At 41.4% G+C, this 25,365-nt stretch overlaps 1 protein-coding gene across 1 annotated transcript in view; it reads right to left on the bottom strand.

Annotated features, from left to right (window-relative positions):
• Window positions 1-25,365, bottom strand: part of brf1a (BRF1 RNA polymerase III transcription initiation factor subunit a) — a 113,945-nt gene that overhangs the window by 47,086 nt on the left and 41,494 nt on the right. Inside the window, exons 7-12 of the mRNA XM_036150535.1 lie at window positions 20,129-20,278; window positions 11,090-11,183; window positions 10,882-11,008; window positions 9,534-9,573; window positions 7,607-7,699; window positions 5,585-5,875 (exon numbers count right to left, since the gene is read on the bottom strand). Coding sequence (XP_036006428.1) covers window positions 5,585-5,875; window positions 7,607-7,699; window positions 9,534-9,573; window positions 10,882-11,008; window positions 11,090-11,183; window positions 20,129-20,278 — 795 coding nt within the window. The remainder of the gene's footprint in view (window positions 1-5,584; window positions 5,876-7,606; window positions 7,700-9,533; window positions 9,574-10,881; window positions 11,009-11,089; window positions 11,184-20,128; window positions 20,279-25,365) is intronic.

Genomic DNA, 25,365 nt, shown 5'->3' with positions numbered 1-25,365 from the left:
CCAAAACAAACAATGCTCTCTCCATAAGCAGGGTGGCCATTCAGCCCCCTGCAGCCCTGCTACCGGGATGGGCGTCGCCGTCCCCGCGGAGCAGAGCAGAGCGCCCCGTCACACCTGCGGTGGTACCCGAGGATCATTTCCCGGCTCTACCACAGGGGGGCGCGGAGCAAAAGCCGCAGTATGCTCCTGCTCTTTCTCTCAAATGGGAAAGCTGGAAAGCAGCAGCGGCCCCACCGTGGGTATTACGCACAATTTCCCGGGGATACAGGCTTCAATTCGCCACTGTCCCTCCCCGTTTCTCCGGCGTAGTACACTCACATGCACAGGGAGAATCAGCTCGAGTCTTACAGGAGGAGATCCTCTCTCTGATAGACAAACGAGCGGTTTCTGTCGTATCTCCCGAACAGAGTCTGTCAGGGTTTTACTCCAGATACTTCCTCGTCCCCAAACGGGGGGGGAGGGGAATCCGCCCTATTCTGGACCTGAGAGCCCTGAACAAATTCCTGCGGAAATACAAGTTCAGGATGCTGACACATGCAGCACTGCTGCGTCTAGTAAGACCGAACGACTGGTTTTCGTCCGTGGATCTGAAAGATGCGTATTTCCACATTCCCATTTACCCCCCTCACAGACAATATCTCCGATTTGCCTTTCAAGGGGTGTGTTACGAATACCGTGTTCTACCATTCGGCCTGTCTCTCAGCCCGAGGGTTTTCATACGGTGCACAGAGGCCGCGGTAGCCCCGCTCAGACGCCGTGGGATACGTCTGGCCACGTATTTGGACGACTGGCTCCTGTTAGCGCAGTCAGAACAGGAAGCCAGGGTTCACACACATATTGTCACAGCACACCTGATGGATTTGGGTTTTGTGATAAATATGGAAAAGAGCCACCTATCTCCGACGCAGGAGATATGCTTTCTGGGGTTATCCCTGCGCTCTGTGCCGTTCACAGCTCGCCTATCAGAGGAGAGGGTGACGACTTTCAGAGCTTGCCTTGCACACTTCCGTCGGCACAGATCCGTCCAGTTCAGACTGTGCCTTCGGTTGCTGGGTCTGATGGCCTCAGCCATCCTCGTGATTCGCCTCGGCCGTCTTCACATGCGGGACTTTCAGCGCTGGGTCGCTTCGCTCCGAATGGACCCCGTGCGTCATGGCGCACGGCGGATAACGGTCACAGCGGACTGTGTAACAGCTCTGCGCTGTTGGCGAGCCCCGTCCTTCCTGACCCAAGGGGTGCCCATGGGCACCGTCTCGTCCAGGAAGGTTGTGACCACGGATGCCAGCCTATACGGCTGGGGCGGCATTCACGAGGGCAGGTCTGTGAGGGGTCGCTGGAGCCAAGCTCTCCAGCGCCTGCACATAAACTTCCTCGAACTTTCAGCTGTGTTTCTTTCCCTGAGACACTTCCTCCCATTCCTCTCTGGTCACCATGTCCTGGTGAGGACAGACAACACGACAACAGTGGCGTATATCAACCGCCAGGGAGGCTTGCGCTCTCGTATGTTGCACGATCGGGCACGCGAACTGATCCTCTGGAGCAGTGCCCACTTTCTCTCCCTGAGGGCGACGCACGTCCCGGGAGATTTAAACACAGGTGCGGACCTGCTGTCCAGGGGCGCGCCAATGTACGGAGAATGGACGCTGCACCCGCAAGTCGTGGAGCAGATATGGGCGCGCTATGGCCGCGCCCAGATAGATCTGTTCGCGTCCAGGGAAAACGCTCGATGCGAGCTGTTCTTCTCTCTGAGGACCCTGAATGCTCCCCTGGGCGTAGACGCACTAGCGCACGCTTGGCCGCACGAGCTGCTCTACGCGTTCCCCCCGCTGGCCCTGATACCCCCTACTCTCGCCAGAGTGAGGGCATCCAATCACAAGCTGATCCTGATAGCTCCACACTGGCCAGCACAACACTGGCTGGCGGAGATATTCCAGATGCTGTGCGCCCAGCCTTGGCAGCTGCCGCTGCGCAGGGACTTGCTCTCGCAGGGGGCGGGGACAGTGTTCCACCCGCACCCGGAGCGACTGCAGCTGTGGGCCTGGCCCGTGAGTGGCTCAATTTGACCACTGCTGGGCTCCCTCAGAGTGTAGTTAATACTATACAAAATGCCAGGGCTCCCTCCACTAGGACTCTATATGGCTCCAAGTGGGGACTGTTTGAGCGGTGGTGTCTTGAACGGGACTACGTTCCTTTTCAGTGTTCTGTACCAGCGATTCTGTCGTTTTTACAGGAACTGATTGATAAAGGAAAAGCCTTTTCCACGGTTAAGGTCTATCTGGCTGCTATAGCGGCGTGCCATATAGGATTTGGGGACAAAACGGCGAGCCAACACCCTTTGGTGTGCCGGTTTATGAAGGGCGCGCGCAGGCTTCTCCCTGTCTCCAAACCTTTGCTGCCCCCGTGGGATTTGATGGTGGTTCTGGAAGGGCTCAAAGGGCCCCCTTTTGAGCCATTGTTGGGGACCAGTCTTAAACATCTGTCTCTTAAGACAGTGCTGTTACTGGCTCTGGCCTCTGCGAAACGAGTCAGCGACATTCATGCGCTCTCTGTGAACCCCGCATGTACTCGGTTCGACCCGGGGTACACGCGTATGGTTCTGAAACCCAACCCAGCTTTTGTTCCTAAAGTAGTTGGTTCTTGTTCACCGATCGAGCTGGCGGCGTTCTCCGCTTCCCCCGGTGAACAGCGAGCGCACATGTTGTGCCCTGTTCGGGCCGTACGCTCTTATATGGACAGGACACAGAACATCAGGAGGAGTGATCAGCTCTTTGTCTCCTGGGCGGAGCCCCGTAAGGGACAGCCGATCACAAAGCAGCGCCTCGCCCACTGGGTGGTAGAGGCTATAGCTTTGGCGTATGAAAGCAGGGGTCTGCAGCCCCCGGCGGGTTTACGTGCACACTCTACCCGCGGGATGGCCGCGTCCTGGGCTTTATTCAGGGGAGTGTCCGTTCAGGACATTTGTTCGGCAGCGAGTTGGTCCTCGCCTCTGACTTTTGTGCGGTTCTACATGCTTGACGTGTCCAGACCGTGCGTGGCCAGTGCGGTCCTGAAGTCATAACGGAACTTATGGACCTTCCCCATACGGCCGGTTCTTGTTCGATAAGCTGTCTGGCAATACGGGAGCTACCATATCCCATAGCGAGACACCGAGTGAATATTATGAAAAAGAACGTTTGGTTATCTAACATAACCCCAGTTCTTAGAATAATATGAGCGAGGTGTCTCGCCAGACAACCCTTCTTGCTGGGCGGTGAGAAGAGGTTTGCTTGTTGAATTGAAGTGACGTGATCTGCGCACGCTTTAGTAGTCGGGGCTACTGGGCGTGGCGTAAGACGAGCACTTTCACCGGCCAATCAGGATTGGCAGATTGAGATAAATGCTTCTATCAGGGCTGCAGGAGGCTGCATCCCATAGCGAGACACCTCGCTCATATTATTCTAAGAACTGGGGTTATGTTAGATAACCAAACGTTAACCGCCATACTTGAATTCGGGGTGTCTGCAGGATTATATTTGGAGGCAAGTCAATTTCTTGGCAAGTCAAGGGCAGTGAGAACTTTCTAACTCTTTCTATCTATCTATCTATCTATCTATCTATCTATCTATCTATCTATCTGCATTGTTTCTAGCGCTGGGGAAGACCAGCGGTGTTCAAAGTGGTAGGACCTGGATGGTACTTGATCTTTCATGCATTTTTGATGGTGAGGGGAAAAAAAGACTATTAAAAGTCTATAAAAAATACTTCTGTAACACTATGATATCAGTAAAACAACTTTAATTTATGTGAAAGCAGATTCCACCTCTTCTCTTTTTACCCGAGAGCCCCATACTGCGATCTGCTTGAAACTGAGGTGTGCAGTCTCGGATGTGCTCACCAGGTTTTGTTGAAACAGAAAGCAGCAGATCTATGGAAGTCCAATACCCATACTGGCAAAGATTCTCAGAGAGAGCTCATAACTAAGCCTAGAAATTCCTGCCAAGGACTCTTAAGAGTGATTCAGATAATTGCTGAGAGCAACTCTGAGTAAAGAGACCACAGAAATGTTTATCTTAGTGAGGAGGTGCGGTTGACCCCGTTTCTAGGTGTGGTTGACCCCGTTGCTAGGTGTGAGCCTGTCTTCAAAGAGCTGTAATTGGTTGATACGACAAACAAACAATCAAAAACAAAAAAACACAAATATGCTCCTAGTAATCAATGGATAGAAATTAACTGAATAGACAGGATTTAGAAATGTGACATGATGATGAAGAAACTTAGCAAAATTAAATTATTGTCACACGGCATCCAAATGTCATTATTTCGATGTGCTTGTTATCTTTACTCGCCATTCTGGTCTTTTTACTACTTAATCCATTTCATGTTAATGTGCTCTCACCTGTAAGAATTTTACTGGGATTGCCAGTTTGAACAAAGCAGTTGAATTTGGCAAAACGACCGACATGAAATGAAGAAAAAAAACTGGGGAAAACTGAACTAGACAGAGGAGCAGCAGGATGAGTGAGTCTTTTTCTCCGCTTTTACACACCAGCCTGGAATGTGAGAAGCGCTGCATGCAGCAATCAAAAGCCAGAAACATAACAACTTTTTTCAATTATTTTGGAATCTTTAATATTGAGAGCATTTTACAGTCTGTAAATAATATTGAAATTCTTTCACTTTTTATTCATGATTATTCAATATTTTTCCCTCCATAAAATTACGTTACTAGAGCCACACCTTTAACACGTCCGACTGCTGAAGAAATGAATTTCCCCTAATGAAGATGATGAACTTTATCTCATCCACATATTAATAATTGTATGATTGTTTTAGAAGTTAATGTGCGCATTTCCTCCACTGTTTAGGTGTGGATCAGCCAATCAGCTCTCTCCGTTTCCTCCATCTTCCCTGCTAGAGACACTCTTAAGCTCGGTGAAAGTCCTGCTCACTGCTCCTAACATTTCTCACTTTAGGAGCTCTCTTAAGGAATATGTTTTTTGTGAATAACTTGTTGAGGTAAAATTCTAAGAAAAATTGAGCAACAGCTACTTTTAGTCTTAGGATTCTTTGTGAATATGGCCCTGGTTTTTAAAGCTTATCCATTTTGTTAGCCAGGGAGCAGACATAATGCAGGTAGATTGAGGGCAAGGGTGTGTGGAGTCCCCATTGACAAAGGTTCACAAATGTGCCTGCCCCATTACCTCGCCTGAGTCTGGTAAATTCCACAAAGAGCTGCTCCAGCGCTACACTAAAATATTGCTGAAATTGGGTCAATGAAAAATGTATTCAAAATGCAAGATCTTTTCCCACAAGATCATGGATTCTGAATTAGTGGGTAAGAGGAGGTTTCACTAGGAAGTTAGATCAATACATCCCCAGTAATCAAGGTTTGCTAAGGTGTAATCTACATAACAGATCATTCTGCTGATGCACAACTACAAAATGATCAAAACAGAAGGGAGGATGACTGCCAGGAAACCGGGAAATAGAATACAAAAAAAATCTAAAAATGTTCAAGAAATAATCAAAACTACTTAAAAATACTAGGCTGACATTGCTAAAAAAATAAGTTAAAGAAAAGATTGTAACTGACAAACTTGCTTACCATTCTCCGTGTTGTCTCCAACACACTGGTCAATGGACTCTGAGAGGCCCAGAGTGGCTGTTGAGGACATTCTTCCCAGTATGGAAGCCAGTGAGGGGCCTTTTCGCTTTGGGATATTCTCCTGCTGGTCCTCATCCTCCTCTGACCCTTCCTTCTCAAGTTTTATGAGAGCCTCCAGTGTGAGCTCATTGAGATCTCTACCAAAGTGCTTAGCCACGGCCTGAAGCTCGTCACTCTCATCCGATTCCTCCAACTTAGATGACGTGGAGTTTAAGTCTTCATTTAGACACTCTGAGGAGAGAAAACATGACCAAGGGATGTAAGGATATAATTCATTTGGTTAATCTTGATACAAGCACAGTCAGAGATCTGTTGGAGATTATCAGTAAACAAACAGCATCATGAAGCATCATGAAGACCAAGGACAGCAGATGGGTCAGGGAGAAAATTGGGAAGTTGATGGAGGGTTAGCTTAGAAAACATTATCAGAAGCTTTAAGCATCTCTCAGAACACTGTTCCATCATCTGAACATTGAGAGAATGTGGCTTAACTGCACACCTACCAAGACATGGTCGTTCACCTCAACTAACAAGTATCAATAGACAAGAGGGCCATAACAGCTTGGAGGGGGAGAACCAGTAGACAGTTTAGCTGTCATGGATTCAAAGAAATCTGGTCTCAGTGGCGAAAAGAAAGCCATTTTCAACATATTCTACGAACCATATAGGTGACTAGGTAAACACTGAAAAATGTGTTCTGGTCAGATAAGACAAAAAACACTGCCTACCACTTTGAACTCACCATGTCAATGGTGATATCTGGTGGTAGAAGCATCATGCTTTTCACTCACAAGGGACAGAGAAGCTGGTCAGAGTTAATGGAAACAATGGAAGGAACTAACCACTGGCCAAAAAACAAACATTTATGTGTGTGTATAGATGACTCAGTCTTCACAGATTCAATAGGACATTTCTCAAATTACGTCAAATTGGTAAATTTACAACAGTCCAGTGTGCATGCCGTGCGGCCATATTAAAGTCGTAAAAACAGAGGGATAAGGCCTGAATAGTTTACTTTTCAGTCAAATAGTGAATAGATCTCGCCTCAACAGACATATGGCAATAAGAAAACACTGCTGCATTGGTATCTGCTGGAGTCCCTCGGGATATGATGATAGTGATCATATGAAGGGAGTTTTTTTTTCCAATGATTTTCTAAAACCCCAAAGGATTGCTGAGAAATGTCAGTGTTGGATACAAGCTTGTAACCGGGAAGACTTTACTATGGAATCTGACCAAAGACATCTGTATGCTCTCTATATTTCCTCGGTGGTAAGGAGCCAACACTTAAATGTCCAGACCTAACATCAGTGACTGCAACATCTGTGCAGATAGGCAACGTTTATTTGGCTTTTTCTCAGCAGAATGAAAACATCATCATACAATCCATGAGGTCTCTTCATGTGAGCTTCTGTGTTGCATAGTCCGCTTATTTTAAGCGGCTTGGGGCTTGTTATTCTCAAAAGTCAGTTATAACTTTTGTGAGTTGGCAGTTGTGGTTTCTTCCCTTTGTTTTTGAATGTGAAGTCAAAAACCAGCTAAATACATACATTTGTGATGATTACAAGCAGCGTCTGTATTACGTAAGTCACTTGTTTTTCTCACAATGAGCTTGTGTGTGTGTCTGCGGAGGTGTGTGTGTGTGTGTGTGTGTGTGTGTGAAGGTGAGATGTCTGATTACAGCGGGATGATTGATTTTGCAACTTTAGAAAAGAAGCTGTTTTTAAGTCTATTTTTTGCAATAAGCCCTATAATAATTTAAAACCTAGGCCTGTAATAAAAAAATATTTCTACAGGGATTCAGCAGGTTTCTTCCTCGCATTTGATCCGTTGTACAAGAGGAGAGCCTTTCCTACTATCTACTAATATTGTTTTCTTAAGGCCTCTACGTTTCAACCAATGTTTCAGCTGTTCTAAATGTCTAAACATTTAATTTATTGATGGGGAGCTGATTTTACCTACCTTCCTTAGTATAAGCAGCATAAACTCCTCTCAGCTTGGGTCTGCATTGCTCCAGCTCTGCATCTATTTCATCCCGGTACACCTGGATTTCACCTGTTTCAGGGAGAAGTGAAGAGGTAAAACATTTTTTTAAATTCCTGAGATCAAAAATTAAGATATCCTGCAAATCAGATGGATACACTAGATTCTTTTGCAGTCCACTTCCAGCACTTGAACTTTCTGTTGATTTTGTAACCACAAATGTCAATGTCTTTTTAAGGAATTATTGTGGCGGGCTAATAGGGGGCTCCACTCACACCTTATTGGTGTTAATAATCACAATGTGTACCTTTACGTCAGTTGGAGTCGAGTAAATGAGTTGATCAAACCTAGCTCCTGTGTCATCTTTCTTACTTTTCACACGATAACTGATTTTGCACAAATTTCAAGTGTGAGAACAGTTTAGCTTAAATTATAAGCCCCGCCCCAAACAGTCGACCCCCAATGAGGAAACCTCGACATGCACCAGACTAAACACGCGCATCAAGCTCGTGCACAATCCTCCGGAGGAAACAAGGATTCATTGAGGAACTTTTCTTAGTTTTCTTTAACATAAATAGCCAGGTTTCTGGTAAATTATATTTTCCTATGGCAGAGAAAAGTTTGCCTGGGTTGTCTCCAGTTTGCTGCTTATTCCTGCATAAAGCCTGGACTCAACTGTTATTTTCAAATAAAGTCTTTTAACTCATAATATATTGCCCAAAAATAAATTCTGGTCTAGTTCCTTCAAGGGTATTTAAGTTAAACCAACCCAGTAGAGCACAATTATAAGATGGAAAGGAGATGAGACATTAAATTTTAATTAGTTTTTACAACTAAAAGTATCTAAGTGTAACTTGCCTATATATTAGGGCTGAACGATAATTCAATAATATATATATATATATATATATCAATCGATAGTCATACATCGATGATAGAAAAAAGGGTCAATAAAAAGTTCTATAGACAGGTTCCTTCCTTTTGCATTCTAGTCTATCATGTAGGTTAATATTACAGTCATTACATCCTCCCAACCAATCACAAACACAGACCCAGGCAAGCTCCGCCCCCTTCAAAGAGTTCAGAGAACAAGCGTTCTTTTTCATTTTTTAAATACTTGCAGTTTTGGTAAAAGTTGGTTGAATAAAGGGTTGAGTTTAAACTCAGTGTTTGTGTGTTCTGTATCTAAATCTAAAAATTGGTTGCTAAGCAACCGCATAAAATGCTGTTTCTTAGGGTTGCCTTTAAAATATATGTTTTGAATTTGTTGATAATCATCGATATCGATCAATATGATTTCTACTTTATCGATATGCTTTTTTTCCTATATTGTCCAGCCTTACTTTATATTCCATCGTCCTGACTCAACACTACATGTTGCTGTAAGAGTCACAAGTCAGAGACCAAGTCTCTATCAGCTTTTTATGTCTAGACCCAGAATGTTTTGTAAATGTTTCTGTGCACCTTCTTCTACTTGTTTGCAGCAAACCCTACATGGCTTTTGGCAAACTGACAAAGGGCATCTATGGCTTTCTCTCCACTCTTCCCTAGGAGAACATCTGTTAAGTATAAGACTCAATAGAGTTGTGGAGATGATTAAAATTCAGGTGGGAGAATCTGTAGATGTGGTAACTATTACTAGCTTGTCTGCTGTGTTCCTTGGTCTTCACAATTAGCTTCTACTTTCTGTTATACCATTTACAGAAGTTTGTGGTTGAAGTGTTTGCAAATCAAAAGAAAATTGGAAAAAATTGAATAAGTTTGAATTGCATGTTTTCATACAATTAAAATTAATTGAGAGTGCTAGTATAAATCAAAGTCACATCACCAACAAAGTAAAAAGAACTTGATTTGAACTGGTGAATCGAGGAGTCTTCTTGCAAACAAACAAACCTTATATTCATACCTTCAAGGTCATCCATTTTTTTCTTTAGTGCCAGTTCCAGCTAGAGGGAAAAACAAAAAACAATGAATCATACAATGAAAGTGATTTCTAAATCAGATCAGCAGCACAGGTTGAGAGGTTTACAGCGGAAAGAATCTAAACTCTAAAAAAGTTTTTTGGTTTCACTGAAAACGGCCCCATTTGAACACGGGTTCCCGAGTGTAACGTTTTAAAAACATCCTAGTCTTCATAGTCGTGTACACAGGAAAAACGGAATCTGCCTGTATGGTAAAGCCACGGCACGATACATGCACAGTATGACTTGAAGTGTATTCACCTCGTGAAAGGCCTTTAGTCTGCTTGTTTGGTCCGGACCAAAAGCAGAATTATGTTCGGTCGGGTTGGTTTCACATTGTACGTTTTGCAAGTGAACTGTAACTTGTAGCAAAGCCACGCATGTGATGATCATTGCTCCCATTGGACAGAAATGACTAGGCCGAGACGTAGCACAGACCTAGAGTTTTACGAAAACATGGAAGTCTTGTGAGCTGCATGGCTGTTGCTCTCATTTATGCTCCTATTCCAACTGCAGTACCATTTTGATTGTCAAGAGCAGCTCATTCAACACTGGTTTTGTGACCCATAGTAGTAGCATAAGCAACACTAAGGGTTCATTTTGGCCAGATGTCCTGCAACATTGGCTCTTTAAATCCAAAAAAACATGTTTGCAGTAGCTGACTCAGATAAGGCTGGTTTCTACACCAGAAACAAACCGTACCGGTGTCTGTTCAGAAGTGGACCGAAACCACCACAAAAAGCGGTTCTCAGTTGTTTGATCCAGGGTTTGCTTCAGTGTATTCACACCTGCACAAAAGGTTTGGACCAATAGGGGCTTTAAACTTGTCTGTTTAAAGCAGCCCAAACGTGGCAGTTGTGAATGTCTATGCTAGTGTTGTATGAATAGAGATCATAATTGAAACATTTTCATGTAGATATGCTAACAGAAACAAAATTCTGTTTTCAACGGATCACTGTCAGGTGTACAGGGCCTTGCCCCCCCCCCCACACACTAAGCAAAAACAAAAACATAAAACACCAAAATAACAACTAATACGCCAGCAGGACATGATCATCTTTCAGAAAAACTTTGGATCCAACCAGAGTGAGAATTACTGACATATATTTAAAAAAAAAAAGTCAATTTATATGGCTACGCACCTTTAAGACAACGGAATGAGCAACGACCAGCAACTCAAATGTTTCCCCACACCATTTTATTTTTTCTGTATTTATTAAAACTTGCAAAAAAACAAAACAAAAAAAAGTCAAATTTCAGAATTTTCTGGAGGGAGAACTGTATCCTGTATACCTCTTGGGCTTTTTTCTTCTTTAGTCCAGCGATAAAGCATGGTGGGTCACACTCTTGGTCTAAGTCTACCTTCATAAACTCTTCAACGGTCAGTTGACTTGCGGGTGTGTCCTCGAACTCTACCAGTCTGATGTGGAAAAGAGAACAGTCATAAAAACACACATTGTCACTGGGGCTACATTGACGCAGGTAATTAGAGATGGCCTACCTTTTCCTTAGTGTGGTTTCACAGACTTTCACAACGTTAACTATTTCTTTGATGGTGCGACGAAAGTCGTGTAAATGAGCAGCAACAAGAAGAGCTGAAAAAAAGCAAAAGAAAAAAAAAAAAAAAACAAGAACAGTTTTTAAATCAGAGGGGCCTTGTCAAATCATCCACCCCCTCCAAACTGTTATAAAATTACAACCACACATGTATTTTATTGGAATTTTATGCAATAGAACAACATAAATTGGTACATCTACCAGTGGTGAAAACACTTTCCCATTCTCCTTTAGAAAATGACTGAGGCTCAGTTATGTTATGTTATGAAATGGTGTGAACAGCATCGTGTTTATTTTCTTTGCAACTTTTGTTTTATCATTGTAAAGCAATGAACATTTTGGGAGGCGCTCCTGATTAGTGTCTAAAGCACCCAGTAGACAACTGTCTTTCAGTCCTCCGTGTCTAAGATATCCCTATATTCCAATTTTCTTTCACTTAGGCTTTGTTATAGATGGATATTGAAAATTTTAGCCTCTACTATGTAGTTTTGTGAAGAGACATAATAATATATAGTAGTCTGTATTTCTTTAGGATGTAGGAAGGATTGATGTTGCCTTATTTGAAAGGAGTTTCTGTTTTTGCTTTGTATGCACAAAGCTGCAGCGAATTTCCTTTGAGGAAACCAGTTGAAAACCAGATGTTAAGGCGTCCAGATTACATACAGATAAGGCAGACACACACAAAGGGAAACATCCTGACAGGATGAAGCTTAAGAGCATAAAAATAGGTGGAGTCTGATGTCTTGTCCCACAATTCTGCCAGCTCTGCTAAAAACAGCTTAGGTGTGGTCCAGTGCTGGGGGTAAATTGATTCTCTGTATTATTCACATTGTGTACTTATTTTCTTGCCATTACTTTGGCCTATTATGGAATATTGAACATCCCCTTTCTCCTTTTGCATTATTTGGAGAACTGATCCCTCTCAAATAAAGAAATCGGGGCAATAACAGCTTTCTGTAGTCTTTTCATATGCAACAGTTTTTCCATCACATTGATTTCTTGAGCAATTCCATTCCAGTCATTAAGATTGGTGGATATCTCTTGTCCATGCTTTTGCTTTCTTGCTAGCTAATGCTACAATTTTAAATCAGATATTTATCTTTCTTTTGCATATATTCATCTGAAAGATCACCAAGGTATTAAACAGAAACATTCAGAAGCAAACGATAGAGTTTTATCCTGATATCTTACTTAAAAAGGTTTTATCTTTGGAGATGTACAGAATGCAGGACTATAGTTGGCAATTATCACCCCAAACTTTCTCCTACATGGAGACTCTGGTTGAAGAATTTACTCCAAATTTGGGGGGGTGATTAAACAAAAATTCTATAAGATTTTCCTTCGCTTTTGTGAGCCAGTAGATCTGTGGTGATCTTTCCCGCATACAATCCCATTCAGTTGAGTGAATGCTAGTCATTAACATTGGCTAGCAAAATGCTGATGCAAGTTTTATTGACTTCCCTTTCTAATTGACGTGATGCTGCCTGACAAATTCACTGTAAATTATTGCCGTGGAAAGCTCGACGGCAGCAGAAAACATCTACTCATACATATACATATATATATACATATATACATATATATATATACATATATACATATACATATATATATATACATATATATATATATATATATACATATATATATATACATATATACATATATATATATACATATATATATACATATATATATATATACATATACATATACATATATACATATATACATATATACATATATATATATATATATATATATATATATATATATATATATATATATATATATATATATATATATATATATATATATATATATATTAGGGCTGGGCAAGTTAACGCGTTAATTTCGCTTTAACTCATTAGACTATTAACGGCGATATTTTCTTTAACGCGCGTTAACGCATGTTGGTCACATGCTTTTATTTTGTGAAGGTCTGTTGCTGCGGTGTAGGGGTTTGAATCAGAACAGTAGGTGGCGATAATGCGCCAATAACCTCGCTGTCAGCCCAGCCTCAGATTCAAAGAGGAAGAAAGGTGCTGGCCGGAAAAAAACACAGCTGACATGCGGAAGGCGGTGTTTCCCGCAGGTACCGCGAGCGAGCTTAGGCGAGGCGAGGCGGTGAGTTGGCGGCCGGAACAAGTTTTGTGCGGAGCGGAGCGGGGGGGGGTCTGCATCGACGCCGTCGGTGAAGTCGCTTTTCGTTTCAAAGTATCCATGTATCTTTGCCTGTTTTTCCCTGCCATTTACTATATGCGCGCGAGAAAGCAACAACAAAAAACCGCGTGTCAACGTCAAATAAACGCAAGCATATCGTGTTAGCAAGCATTTCAGTTTAAAGTTCTTCCAGCATGGAATATGACAGAAACAAGTTAGTTGGAACCACTGCCAAGTTAAACTTTGGTATTGAACATAAAATGGTAATGCTGCTCCCTGCTGTTACCTCAGAAATTGCCTGTTTTTGGTAGATTTTTTCCCCATAAAGAGAATTCCCTGTCAGTGGCAATAAGCTTTAATTTATTATTATTGCTATTTTTTGTTTTACATGTTTAAGTTGAGCTTTACACTAAATATGTGTTACTGATAAGTGCTACAAATGTTACAACACTTTTGTTCATATGGCAGCAGAACATTAAAATAAAAGTGCTCTTTACACTACTTTTGAATTAATTCTTGGAGTTTGTAAATACAATGCGATTAATCGCGATTAATCAGTGCGATTAAATATTTTAATCGTTGCCCAGCCCTAATTAATATATATATATATATATATATATATATATATATATATATATATATATATATATATATATATATATATATATATATATATATATATATATATATATATAAATATAAGTTGGGCATTAAACTTGGGCTTTAATATCAACTTGGCCGTGGTTGTCCTAAATTTACTTCAATAAAACAATGTTCAACTTGTTTGATTTTTTTTTTTTTGCCTTACTGTTGGCAGATAAGGCAAAATTGCTTCTGTTAATGCTGCTTGCAGTCATTTCAATTGTAATTAGGAAGGGCTTCAGGATCCAGCAGGAAGAGAGTCTCTGGGTTGCAGGACTGATGGAAACAGTGATGAGACACTTCCAGCTGTCCACGACTTCAGTAGTAGAACCTGCAGTGTAATATTAATCAGTGAGTTTGTACCGGCACTTTTACTATTAATTAATTTTAATTTTGTTTTACCTTTTGCAATCTTTCAGTCCCGGTTCTAAGGTGTAAACCAATAGTTAAGCCAATGAAAAGGCCAATCATGTAAAGTGATTAGAATTAGCAAAGGTAATTTGTCCAATTAATTTATCATATCAATAATAATGTTTATCAGTTGACAATTCTCTGATCTATGACAGTTTTCTTAGACTTGTTTGATGTTCATTGTTTAACCAGTCACTTTTTTATCCCATCATTTAATTGATCATATTTATTAAACAACTAAACATTTTTAATTGAGCCTTTTTGCTTTTAGTGACGTTGCACTTTAATCAAATAACTGGTTTTGTGCAATAGTTTTTATTTAAATTGATTATGCAGTGTTGTTTTTAAGACTTTTTTTTATTTTGCAGTGTTACCCCTTTTTTAGCCTGCATTATCAGTGTGTATTTGCTTGCCTAAGAAAAGCATTCCCAAAGTGTGAAGCAGGATGGAGGGTTGAGGGTGACGACCAGTGTTTTTTTCCCCTAGTTTCCTTAAACAGGACCTATTCCTTTCTTTTAACAATTGCTTTCTTCTTGTCCCTTGGTTCAACATTTCTGATAAATCTATCAGAAAATAGAGTATCACATTGCTCTGTGAGGCGTCCAAAGATTCTGATATTATCTTACTACCTAACCCTGTTTGAAACTTCTGCACAACTTTGTCACCGACCTTCCTGCATGGTTTTCATGATACCATTTGTTCACGGATGTTCTCTAACAAACATCTAAGAAAAATAGCTGGATTTAACTTGAGAAATTACTCATGGGGGCGTCCATTTAACACTTAACTCTACTACCACTCAATAAAATTGAGTGCGACAAACTGCTTTTAGACATTAGCTAGGTGAACTGAGCACAAAATGCTGAAATACATATTTTTATATAAAAATATAAATATTTTGCAAACCATTAATGAAGTTCCTTGCACTTTATAGTATTGTGCTGCTTTGTTTTGGACTATCATAAAATCCCACCAAAAATACATTGAGGTCTGTAGTTTCACTGAAAAAAAAACCTGGGAGGGTTTAAAGAGTGAATAACTTTGTAAGGCGCAGCACAAAGCACCACATATTAAAAGGCTTTGTCTCATTACAAAGTATCTTGGAAGCATATGTTGCTAACATTAAGCAACAGCGCCCAGTGAGCAGTTTCTGTATGTAGACCTTAAAGAGAATCAAAAAGCTGGAAGGGACCTTATTGTACTAAAGAAACAGTCATCCCTGACACAAAACCATTGGTTTATAAAAGAAATAACATTAGCATTATGCAATAAACAGCCATGCGAGGCTTGAGGGGGGAACAGTTACATAACTGACTTACAGCGCTCAAGAGGCTGTTAAATGATGTATGCACCAATCTTCTTCCATATGCACACTTCTAACAGCTTTTGTGTGTGAAAGGATGGCTTTTTAGTTATATTGCCTGAGAAACGCATGCAATCAAAGCCATTTTCTTTTCTTTTTCGAGTGTAGACTTGCTTTCACCGTTTTGTTCCTTTACTCAAGCACTTAGTATCCATCAATAGAAACTGGTTTTGTAGTTTAAACATTCATCTGTGAAAAAAAAAGGAGCACAGGAGTGCTTTTGCTGAACAACACTTCATTTTTGCATCGCATTTAGAAATAAGATTACTACCCAAGCAGTTTGAGTGTTTCTTCCTCAATGATGTATGACATCCAATGAATTATTGAAGTAGTGTAGCCGAGAAACAGAAAAGGCAGAAAATTCTAACTTGTGTGTAAATATGCAGAGCGGAGGAAGCAATAAAAGGGATTTTAATATGTCAAATCTTCAGATACTCTCTGATAAGGCAAAATTAATGATCGGCTATTAAGCGGTTGGTCCTCTTTTAAAAGCGAGAAAACCAATTTTGATTGTCACGTTAAACTTGTTGAGCAACTATGTGAAGGTGCTGGTGATAAGGCTGAGTTTACCTGAAACACCCCAGACTGAAGAAGTCTGTTGGAAAAGAGATGAAATGTTTAAACATAGAAGACCCCAGCCACGGGACCTAGTCAACTTTTACTGATATTCAGGTAATCTTTGTGCTAATACATTCTTCTGAAACAAAATCTCAGTCGTGGAAAATTATGCGACTTATTTATTTATTTTTATCTCCAAATGGAAGAAATCAGTGTTACACTTAAACCATAGCGGGTTACTGACTCAGTGACTCAAGCGAGTCACTTTGGTGAGTAAATCAAAGACTCAAGTCAATAAAAAGAATCCAATCCAAAGAGACACCTAAATCAATGTAGCACAAAACTCACACAGATGGAGCAGAAGAGACCTAGACCCTGATGTGCAAAGTGTTACATAAAGTCCAACTTGAACACTTCAAAGAAAACAGAATACTAATACAAAAAAAAAAAAACCTACATGCATAGAGAATTGCAGACGCAAGGATCCAAGGACATTTTCTTTGTACATTCCAATCAACGTGGAATCAAGTGCTGCTCACACCCAAATAGAGCAGCTTCTCACCACGTTTGTGAGAGCTTCCATCATCAAGAACATGACAATGAGGGGAGCCCTCACATCTTTCCAAGGTGCCGCTGTCGTGGAAATAGCTGAGAAATTTTCAGATATCATTAAATCAAATCCACAAGCCAAATGACTTATCATCCACGTAGGCAGCGGCGACATCCCCAAACAGCAGTCTGAACTTCTAAAACAGGATTTCATCCATCTACTTGGCACCGCTATGCAGGTTGAGCTTCAGGTTGTTTTTTTTCTGGTCCCCTCTCTGCATGTGGCAGAGGAACGGGACATGTGATGGTTTCTGAGGAAGGAGACCGATGGCCTCCATCTTAACACATCAGGTACGTGTATTCTAACTGCTATCTTGACCTTTAAGGTACATCACACAGCCACGCCTGCTGACGATGTCCCTACGGCTGACCAGTGTGCTGCTGACCACAGGCTCCTGGCCCCCATCATTCTTCTTTGAACTGTTATACGCACCTGGCCCCTTTGTCATCATCACCCGATGAATTGGGCTAGAGCGAACCACACACAGACCTATCAGTTTAGTGAACTTTAATAACCCTGACCACTAGCAGAGCATTGTTTATCGCCCACAACTACCATCTATGGTCCACATGTCATCCCAAAAATGGTTATTTTTACAAGTCCGCTCTCTTTTGAAAAATAGTTTTATTATAATTGATTTGATTTTAGATTATAGACCGGAGAGCTGGGGCTGCACAGTGGGTAGCGCTGTTGCCAAGCAGCAAGAAGGTCCGGGGTTCAAGTTCTCTCCGGGTACTCTGGCTTCCTCCCACAGTCCAAAAACATGACTGCTAGGTTAATTGATCTCTAAATTCTCCTTAGGTGTGTGAGAATGGCTGTTTGTCCTGTGATAGACTGGTGACCTGTCCAGGGTGTACCCCGCCTCTCGCCCATTGACAGCTGGACATAGGCACCAGCACCCCTCGCGACCCCAATAGAGATAGATGTGTTAGAAAATGGACGGATGGATGGACTGGAGAGCTTGTTTTTAACAGAACCCTGGCTGAGCGCAGACGCACCAGCCGGTCTCACCAAGGCTTCCCCACCTGGTTTTAAATCAACAAGGGGGTGGTACTGCTTCAATATTTAATAATCCACTGTCTGTTAAACAGCCGTCATCTGAGCAGTATCACAGCTTTGAGCATTATGCCTTTGCTTTTAGTGGCTGTCCAATACTTTGTGTTTCTGTCTATGTGACACCGGGACATGATGTTATCACCAGGTTTTCAGCTTTTATCTTCCCTCCATATAAAATATAACAAGGTTATCATGACTGGGGAATTTAATCAACATGTCAATAATCCATCAGACTCTCAACCACAAGAGTTTTTAGATATTCTCAACTATATAAATTTGACTCAACACGTCAAGCAGCAGAATCACAAGCGAGGAAACACCCTCGATCTTGTCATCACCTATAGCCTGGCCTCTGATGTTGACTTGGCTGTGCCTGACCAGTATTGTGTGTTTTTCTAATGTCGCTTGTTTAATTAATCGGGAAGCTGAGGTATGAACTTTCAGGAGGTACCGTCCTACCCCTGAGGGGTTTTAATCATTTTATTAAAGAGTTTAGCCAAAGTTCCCTTGTTACTTTAACCATTTCCTGTCTCTTTTCTCCTCTTGTGTCTTCGGCTTTTACTTGGAGCCTTACAACAATATTTTGCTGAAATGTACATTGTGAATGTGCAGTTGAATGACAAAGTCCAAGTATAATTCAATAGTTAATCGGTTTGTCAAAAACTCAAAACAAATGTACACTCTGTAAGCTCTGTTATTAACTAAAGTTTTTACTGAACAGGTATGCCCAGTGAAAAATGAAGACAAAGAAAGAATATGCTTGAAAGTATATATTCTCACAAAAGATAAACCTACGGGATCATCTGGAGCTAATACGGTTCACCTACACAGATTATAATTTAAATGATTTCCAAAAAGTCGAAAACGTATTTTTCCGAACCAGCTGCTGTTGCTACACAATGAACAATTTAATCAGAACTTTACAGCAGACAACAAATTATCAACTTTCCACTAAAATATCAGAAATTTGTGTGCCAGCTTTAACCATCTGAGGGACTACGCATCCACTCGACACAATCGCTATCTATGAAACCTGGATGATCACCAACAAGGAAGCCAACTTCTAACTTGATGGTTAAGAGTTCAGAGACACAGACAAAGCAAAGGTTGAGGGAGAATTACATGTCAGGCGTGGTGGATGACATACTTGAATCCATTACTATAAAACTCAGTACTACAAAGAAAATGAATGTAATAATAAGTTGTATATACATATATACACGCATTAGTTCAGGTGTGTTGGACCATCTAAAAGTTGCAGGACACAGGCCCTCTAGGCCAGGAGTTTGGCACCCCTAGTGTACGACAACATGAAGGTTTATAGACAATGAGAATTCACACTTTTCCAGAGAGTTTCAAGGTCTTTCTTGCACAATATTAAAGTTGAAAACAAAAAGCAATCCCTACACAATTACGGCAGATATTTAGACAATCATTCTTCAAATATGAAACCTGCAGAAATTCACAGATGGATAAATGGAAACAAGGTAATTTGAAGAATGAGAGATGGAACAACGGATGAAGATGGATTAATGATGGATAAACAAACAGACAAAGAGACAGCAAATAGAAGGACGCTGAACAGAGAGGTGGATAGGGGGGGAGGGTGGATAGACTGGTGAATGGAGATGAAAATATTTAATTATTATGGATAAAGTGGAAGAGAGACTAGTCTTGAAATACGAGTATACTGAAAAATCTATTTCCAAACTTTTTCCTGGACACAAAACTCTGAGCGGTGTTGTTCTGAGGTAAGCAGTCCTTCTGAAATCAAACACGTGCTATCGGTATTGATCCTGTCAGTCAGTTTGTGTAAACAGATGTTTCCCCCGGTGGCCTTTCCCAAACTTTGTTGTTGCACGGATCAAATCAGCAGCAAAACATGAGGATAGCTAATAAATCCCTGCTGGAGTGAGAGAGCCTCTCCTAGCAGAATGAACCTGTCAGGAGCACCGCTGGCCTCTGCACAGCTGTCTGCTGAGCTGTGGTTTAGGCCTCTCATTAAAGGCAACTATGTTGGTGGATTTAGACAGACCAGAGCAGTAATTACTTTCCTCCCTCCAACGCTACAGCTCCTGCAGCCCTGAGATTTCAGGCGGCGACATGAAGCACTCTGCTGAGACAAAGGTTCTCGGCAGCAAAGGCCGCACTTATCGAATGCTGCCTGGTGATGTGGTTACCTGCTCCACAGAGTCCAGATGGCCTTCTTCCCGTGTGCATCCAGTCTCTCTTCATCCTCTGAACCAGTCGCAGCGCCGTCATGGAGACCTTGTGGCTCTCCTCGCCAAATTCCAGCATTTGAGTGAAACGGGGTATATACAGGCATGGGTCTGGGTAGGAGGGAAAAAAAGTTATTTTTCCAACTGAGACTTATACCTTTTTAATAACCCCTTGAAGACTTCTTTGGTTACACAATTTAAGGTTTAGGATCATTAAATAAATTTTTCAAATCCAACAATAATTACCTTAGGACAGATAAAACACAATTTTTTATTATTTATTTTGTTACGAAAAAAATCTTTCCAAAGAACCCAGGCTTTATGTGAAATCATAATTTTGATAACCCTTCAGATTGCCATACAACGAATAGAGCGTCATCAGTCAGAGGCTTCCTCAGACCCGCTGTAATACTGACCGCTATAAGAGAGCCTTCCCACCCACTGCTGTCACCATCGCGAACTGTGAAAAACTTGGATAATGCTGCATTCAGACCAGATGCCTTTTGAGAGTCAAAAAGGCGTCCAACGCCTCAACTAGGATGCTTGTGTACATAAAGTCAGACGGACTGTCTAGAGCCTCAACGCGTCAGGCAAAGTGGCTCCCGTTGGGGGGAGCTACCCTGTTTTTTCCTCTGCCGGACTCTTTGGAAAACTGTGGATGAAATCAATAGAGTGACTTGGCTTCATTTACTGAATAATATAATATAATGTGCGTTTCACCAGATAATTTAGAGTCGTTTTGAGTTTGGTGAGTTTCATCAGGAGCTGTGCGCTGACAAGGGTTGCTTTCAGCGCTATTTGTGTCTCACTGGAGCCCAATCTGACAACCTGCTGACGGGCATGGGTGCCAGCATCTCCAGCCAGGACAACTACAGGCGCCCCATTTCAGCTGAAGAGCATCTGTCCATCTCTCAAGTTAGTGGGCATCATTCAGGAAGCTTGATATTAACATTTATCAGTGATAAAAAGTACAAATATTTTTCCTGTTGGAAAATCCTCCACAATGTTACATAGTGGAGTCTCTCTGAATGGTTGACACTCCGCATACAGCTGCAAAGTTTGGATTTTCCAACTCTAGTGCCTTCTGCTATAGAGGCACTTAACGCATGTCAAGCCAAATGGGCAGCGCCAAAACACGGCAAAAGCTTTAAACGCACAGCGCAAGATCCGCGCTTCCACCATAGACTTTGCATGTAAACCCGATGCCCTTGATCATAAAAAAGCACTTGGTCTTAACGCAGCATTATGCAGAAGTTCCAACAATATTTAATTTCCCTTTGTGAAAAATAAAGTATTTTGATTGTATTGGACCTTGTCCGGAACAAGAGTTTAAAAGTTCTCAAAAAGAAACACCTAACCCGATGTAAAGCAATCCAAGAACAGATGAGAAGCAAATTCCTGTGACTTCTATCAGTCTGAAAAGTCTTACAAAGGCATTAACAAGACTCGACTGTGAGCGACGGCATCCACTACTGGAGAAAACAAGGAACAGTGGTGAACCTTTCCAGAAGTGACTGGTCTACCAAAACTATCCCCAAAGAGTCCATTGACAACTCATCTGGGAGGTCACAAAAGAACCCAAAACATCATCAGAAATTATGACATGTTGGCCTTTAATTGGGCTCAATTAAGGTTGGCGTTCATGATTTAACAATAAAGACAATGCGCAAATATCACAGCTATAGGAGACATCCTAGGTCAAAAGGCCTGCTGACCAAAAAGCTCACACAGGCTGGTCTTAGTTGCTTAAGAAACAACCTAAAGGTCCTTAACACCTTTGAGTAAAAAGTTGTGAACTGACCAGACAAAAGCAGAAGTGTCTGAAAGGTGTATATTGCCTTACATCCAAGGTATAACTAGGGAAATCCTGAAGGAGAATATTTAGTTCAGGAACATGAGCTCATTTGGGCTTGAGTTATAAAATAGGACAGTGATTCAAAACAATTCAGCCAGTTGCCTCCTGAAGGGCATCCATGCTAGAAACCCCTCCTAGGCTAAATTAAGACAATTCTTCAAATAAGACTGGGCCATAACACATCCACGGCCATGTAAAACACTCATTGCTAGTTATCACAAAGACCTGACAGCAAGCATCGCTGCCAAGGGTGACGCCACCCAGGAAACTTACCAGCTTTTAAAATGCTTGGTTAGCTTGGATAGACTTTTTTTCTTTAAGAAATGATTTTTGAAAACTGCCAGCCTCAACTTTACTCTGGTTATTTTTGTTTGATTTTAAAGTGCCTTTAGTGTTATGACTCATGATGTTATGTGGGAATCACAAGTCTAATGAGAAACTAAAATGAAACCCCTTTTTTTTTGGTCAGAGGTAGTTTCCTTTCCCCAAGCCGACACTGGACATAAATGTTTGAATTCAATGTCTTTGCTCACAAAGGAGTGCCGTGGAAAGCTGCATAAGTCAGCCTTTAATAAGGTTGAGGCTGATTCTCTCCGCCCCATCATGTAATAACGCTGCATCTGCAGAGCTGACCACCACTGCTAGCTTCAAAACCAGGCAAAAAAAACAAAAGCCCAGTTAAAATAATGGACAATCCCTTCCTCTGGACCTGTTATTTCCTAAAACTAATCTCAAGGCTTCAAAGAAAAAGACTGTGACCTTACTCCTTTCAATCAAAGCCAAGATGAAAGCTGGATGCTGATTGATCAAGGTCTTTAAAGAACAGAAGTTTTCTTCTGTAGATGTCCCGTTCCTGAAAAACCCTGTTCCAAATGGCTGAATTATTCACCAATTTTAAAAGTGGTACTAAGGAAAGACGTTCAGATATGTTGTCACATTCACTCAGCTCTCTGAAATAAAGACTTGTCAAGTATCCAGAGTTTTAGAGATGGTGCCTTTGCAGAGAGGTCATGCATTTTCACATTACCAAAACATATTTAATTCAGCTTTTATTGTGATAGACCAACACAAACTAGTACCGCATCAGCAAAATGATCCACTGTTTCTCACATTTGTTTCACTAAAATCTGAAGCTGGCGTATTTGTGTATCCTGTCCCCCTGACTGAACAGTTCATGGAACCACGTTTTGCTGCCATTACAGCTGCATGCGTTTCGAGGCATGTCTTTACTAGCTTTACACGTCTAGAGGCTGATGTTTTTTGCTCATGCTTCTTTGCAAAATAGCTAGGGTTGGTGTTTAGCTGCATAGTAAGACTCTTCCCCAGTTTTACTCTCCTGCAGCCTCTAACAGATTTAGTTTTTTTCTGGGATTGACTTGTACTCCGCTCCATCCATCATCCCTGTTACCATAGGGATGCTGTTCTTTTTTTATCTATCAATTAAGGTAGATATTAAAAGCAGGTTTTAGCACATCTATCAGTATACGGGGATATGCCACACAAACTATGTTTACATGGAGTATTTGGAATAAAGGACCGGTCAGAATAAAAATGTGCCATGTAAACACGCCAATCTGAATATTGTGATTGGATTCAGCTCCATCGGGATGAAATTGTTTTCCCAATGAGACGGATGGTTCATGCCGATCCGTAATCTGAACAGCATCCATCTAAAACAGGCATGCCCAAAGTGCCATTCTCTTTAACTTCATAGTAACATCTGTCCAATCGCATTTAATTACTCAAATGCAGACTTTGGTGCATTAAAATCTGCTTGTAATTCAATTATGAAAACTGGCTAATTAGTGTTTTCAAAGAACAACTGACCCAAATACTGTTCTTATATTGCTAGACCAAAAAGATATCAGTTTATTATTCTTAAAGAGTCAAATTTAATTATTCAGAATAATTTGCAAACTGGAAAACCATCTTTTAATATGACAAATGAGCAAAACCCTTTTTTAAAATCTGGATCTACAATGATTTTTACATTAATTTCCCTTGAAAATCTGACTAATAATTTAAAATGATAATCGTATGATAAATCATACTTTGTAGAGCAGGTAAAAAATTAACAGAATTTATCTGGTTAAAAAAATATATATATATTTTTTGGCCCTCGAGTTCCTTTGACATGACAATTTTGGCCCACGTACCGAAAAGTTTGGACACCCCTGATCTAAACACTTGTTCCTATCGTGTGATTCGGATTAGGGCAAACTGTCCTGACTGGACATGCATCCCTTATGTCTCTCTTGCTGTGATGCAGGAAGACCATCAGCATGTGTTGCTGAGCCTGTAGCTTCATTAGGGAGTGCAGCAATGTCTCCACATGTCTTAGAACCTGTGGAGGTCCATTCTGAGCGCTCAGAACACATAGAACCAACACTTCCATGTTTGTTTGTAGTGGTATTTAGAGCTCATTTTCTGTTTGTATACAATTGTTCAATAAACAAAAAAAAAAACCAAGTCATGCTTTTTTCAGCAAAATTGGAAGTACAAGTTCTGTGGTTTTTAGGAAAATTTAACATCAGCTCTTCAGCGTGCTTAGATTCTGACTAAAGCCAGGTGCATGTAAACACACTTCATGATTAGACTCACTGATTTTGTGCCAATAGAAATGTATCCAGACTATATTTTCCTTTTATGCTCCAAGCATGTTTCAATCCAATGAACGTGGGCATTGTTGCTTTAACAATAGCTCTCGGGAATTGTTGATTGCAGCAGTGTACAACAGTTCCTATTGAATTAGCTTGTAAAGCGCAGTGCCTTACCGCACAGAGACGTCACAGGATGTAATGTCAGTTACCATATTTGGGCAATAATGGCCGCTCCCAGACTCAGTGATCGCAAAGCATGACTAAGGCGCAGCTTGATGAAAGCCGGACTACAGTCGTTTCTGTCAATGGTGACTCTCTCCCTCTAGCTGGGTTTGATAGATCTGTTTGCCCTGAGGCACACAGGCTCTAGTGTTGTGTTGTTCATGAATGATTTGTTCAAAAGAACGACACATGCGAGTGAACAAACTGAACCGAATCATTAACTGATTCATACATTTATCAGCACAGTTGAGGTCAGCGCACCGGTTGGTACAGGAATTTCTGCGTTCTGTGGAGCTTGTGAATCTGAAGCACCGACTGACCTGAGTGATTCATTCATTCATCGTTTCCTCTCCTCATGGGCAGAGCCAAGCGTTTTTATTGGGGGGGGGGGGGGGGGGGGTGCTCTAATACCCTCTATAAGAGTGTGCATCAGAATGGACGGATAACTGGGTTGGAGAACTGACAAACGGTTATCTAACCAGATCCAATTAGGTTAACGCCCAACCTCACGAGTATCCCTT

The sequence above is a fragment of the Fundulus heteroclitus genome, chromosome 19, assembly GCF_011125445.2.
Source record: "Fundulus heteroclitus isolate FHET01 chromosome 19, MU-UCD_Fhet_4.1, whole genome shotgun sequence".
NCBI lineage: Eukaryota > Metazoa > Chordata > Actinopteri > Cyprinodontiformes > Fundulidae > Fundulus > Fundulus heteroclitus.
Note: the sequence above shows the minus strand (reverse complement) of the source record. Positions and strands in the feature narration are given on the sequence as shown.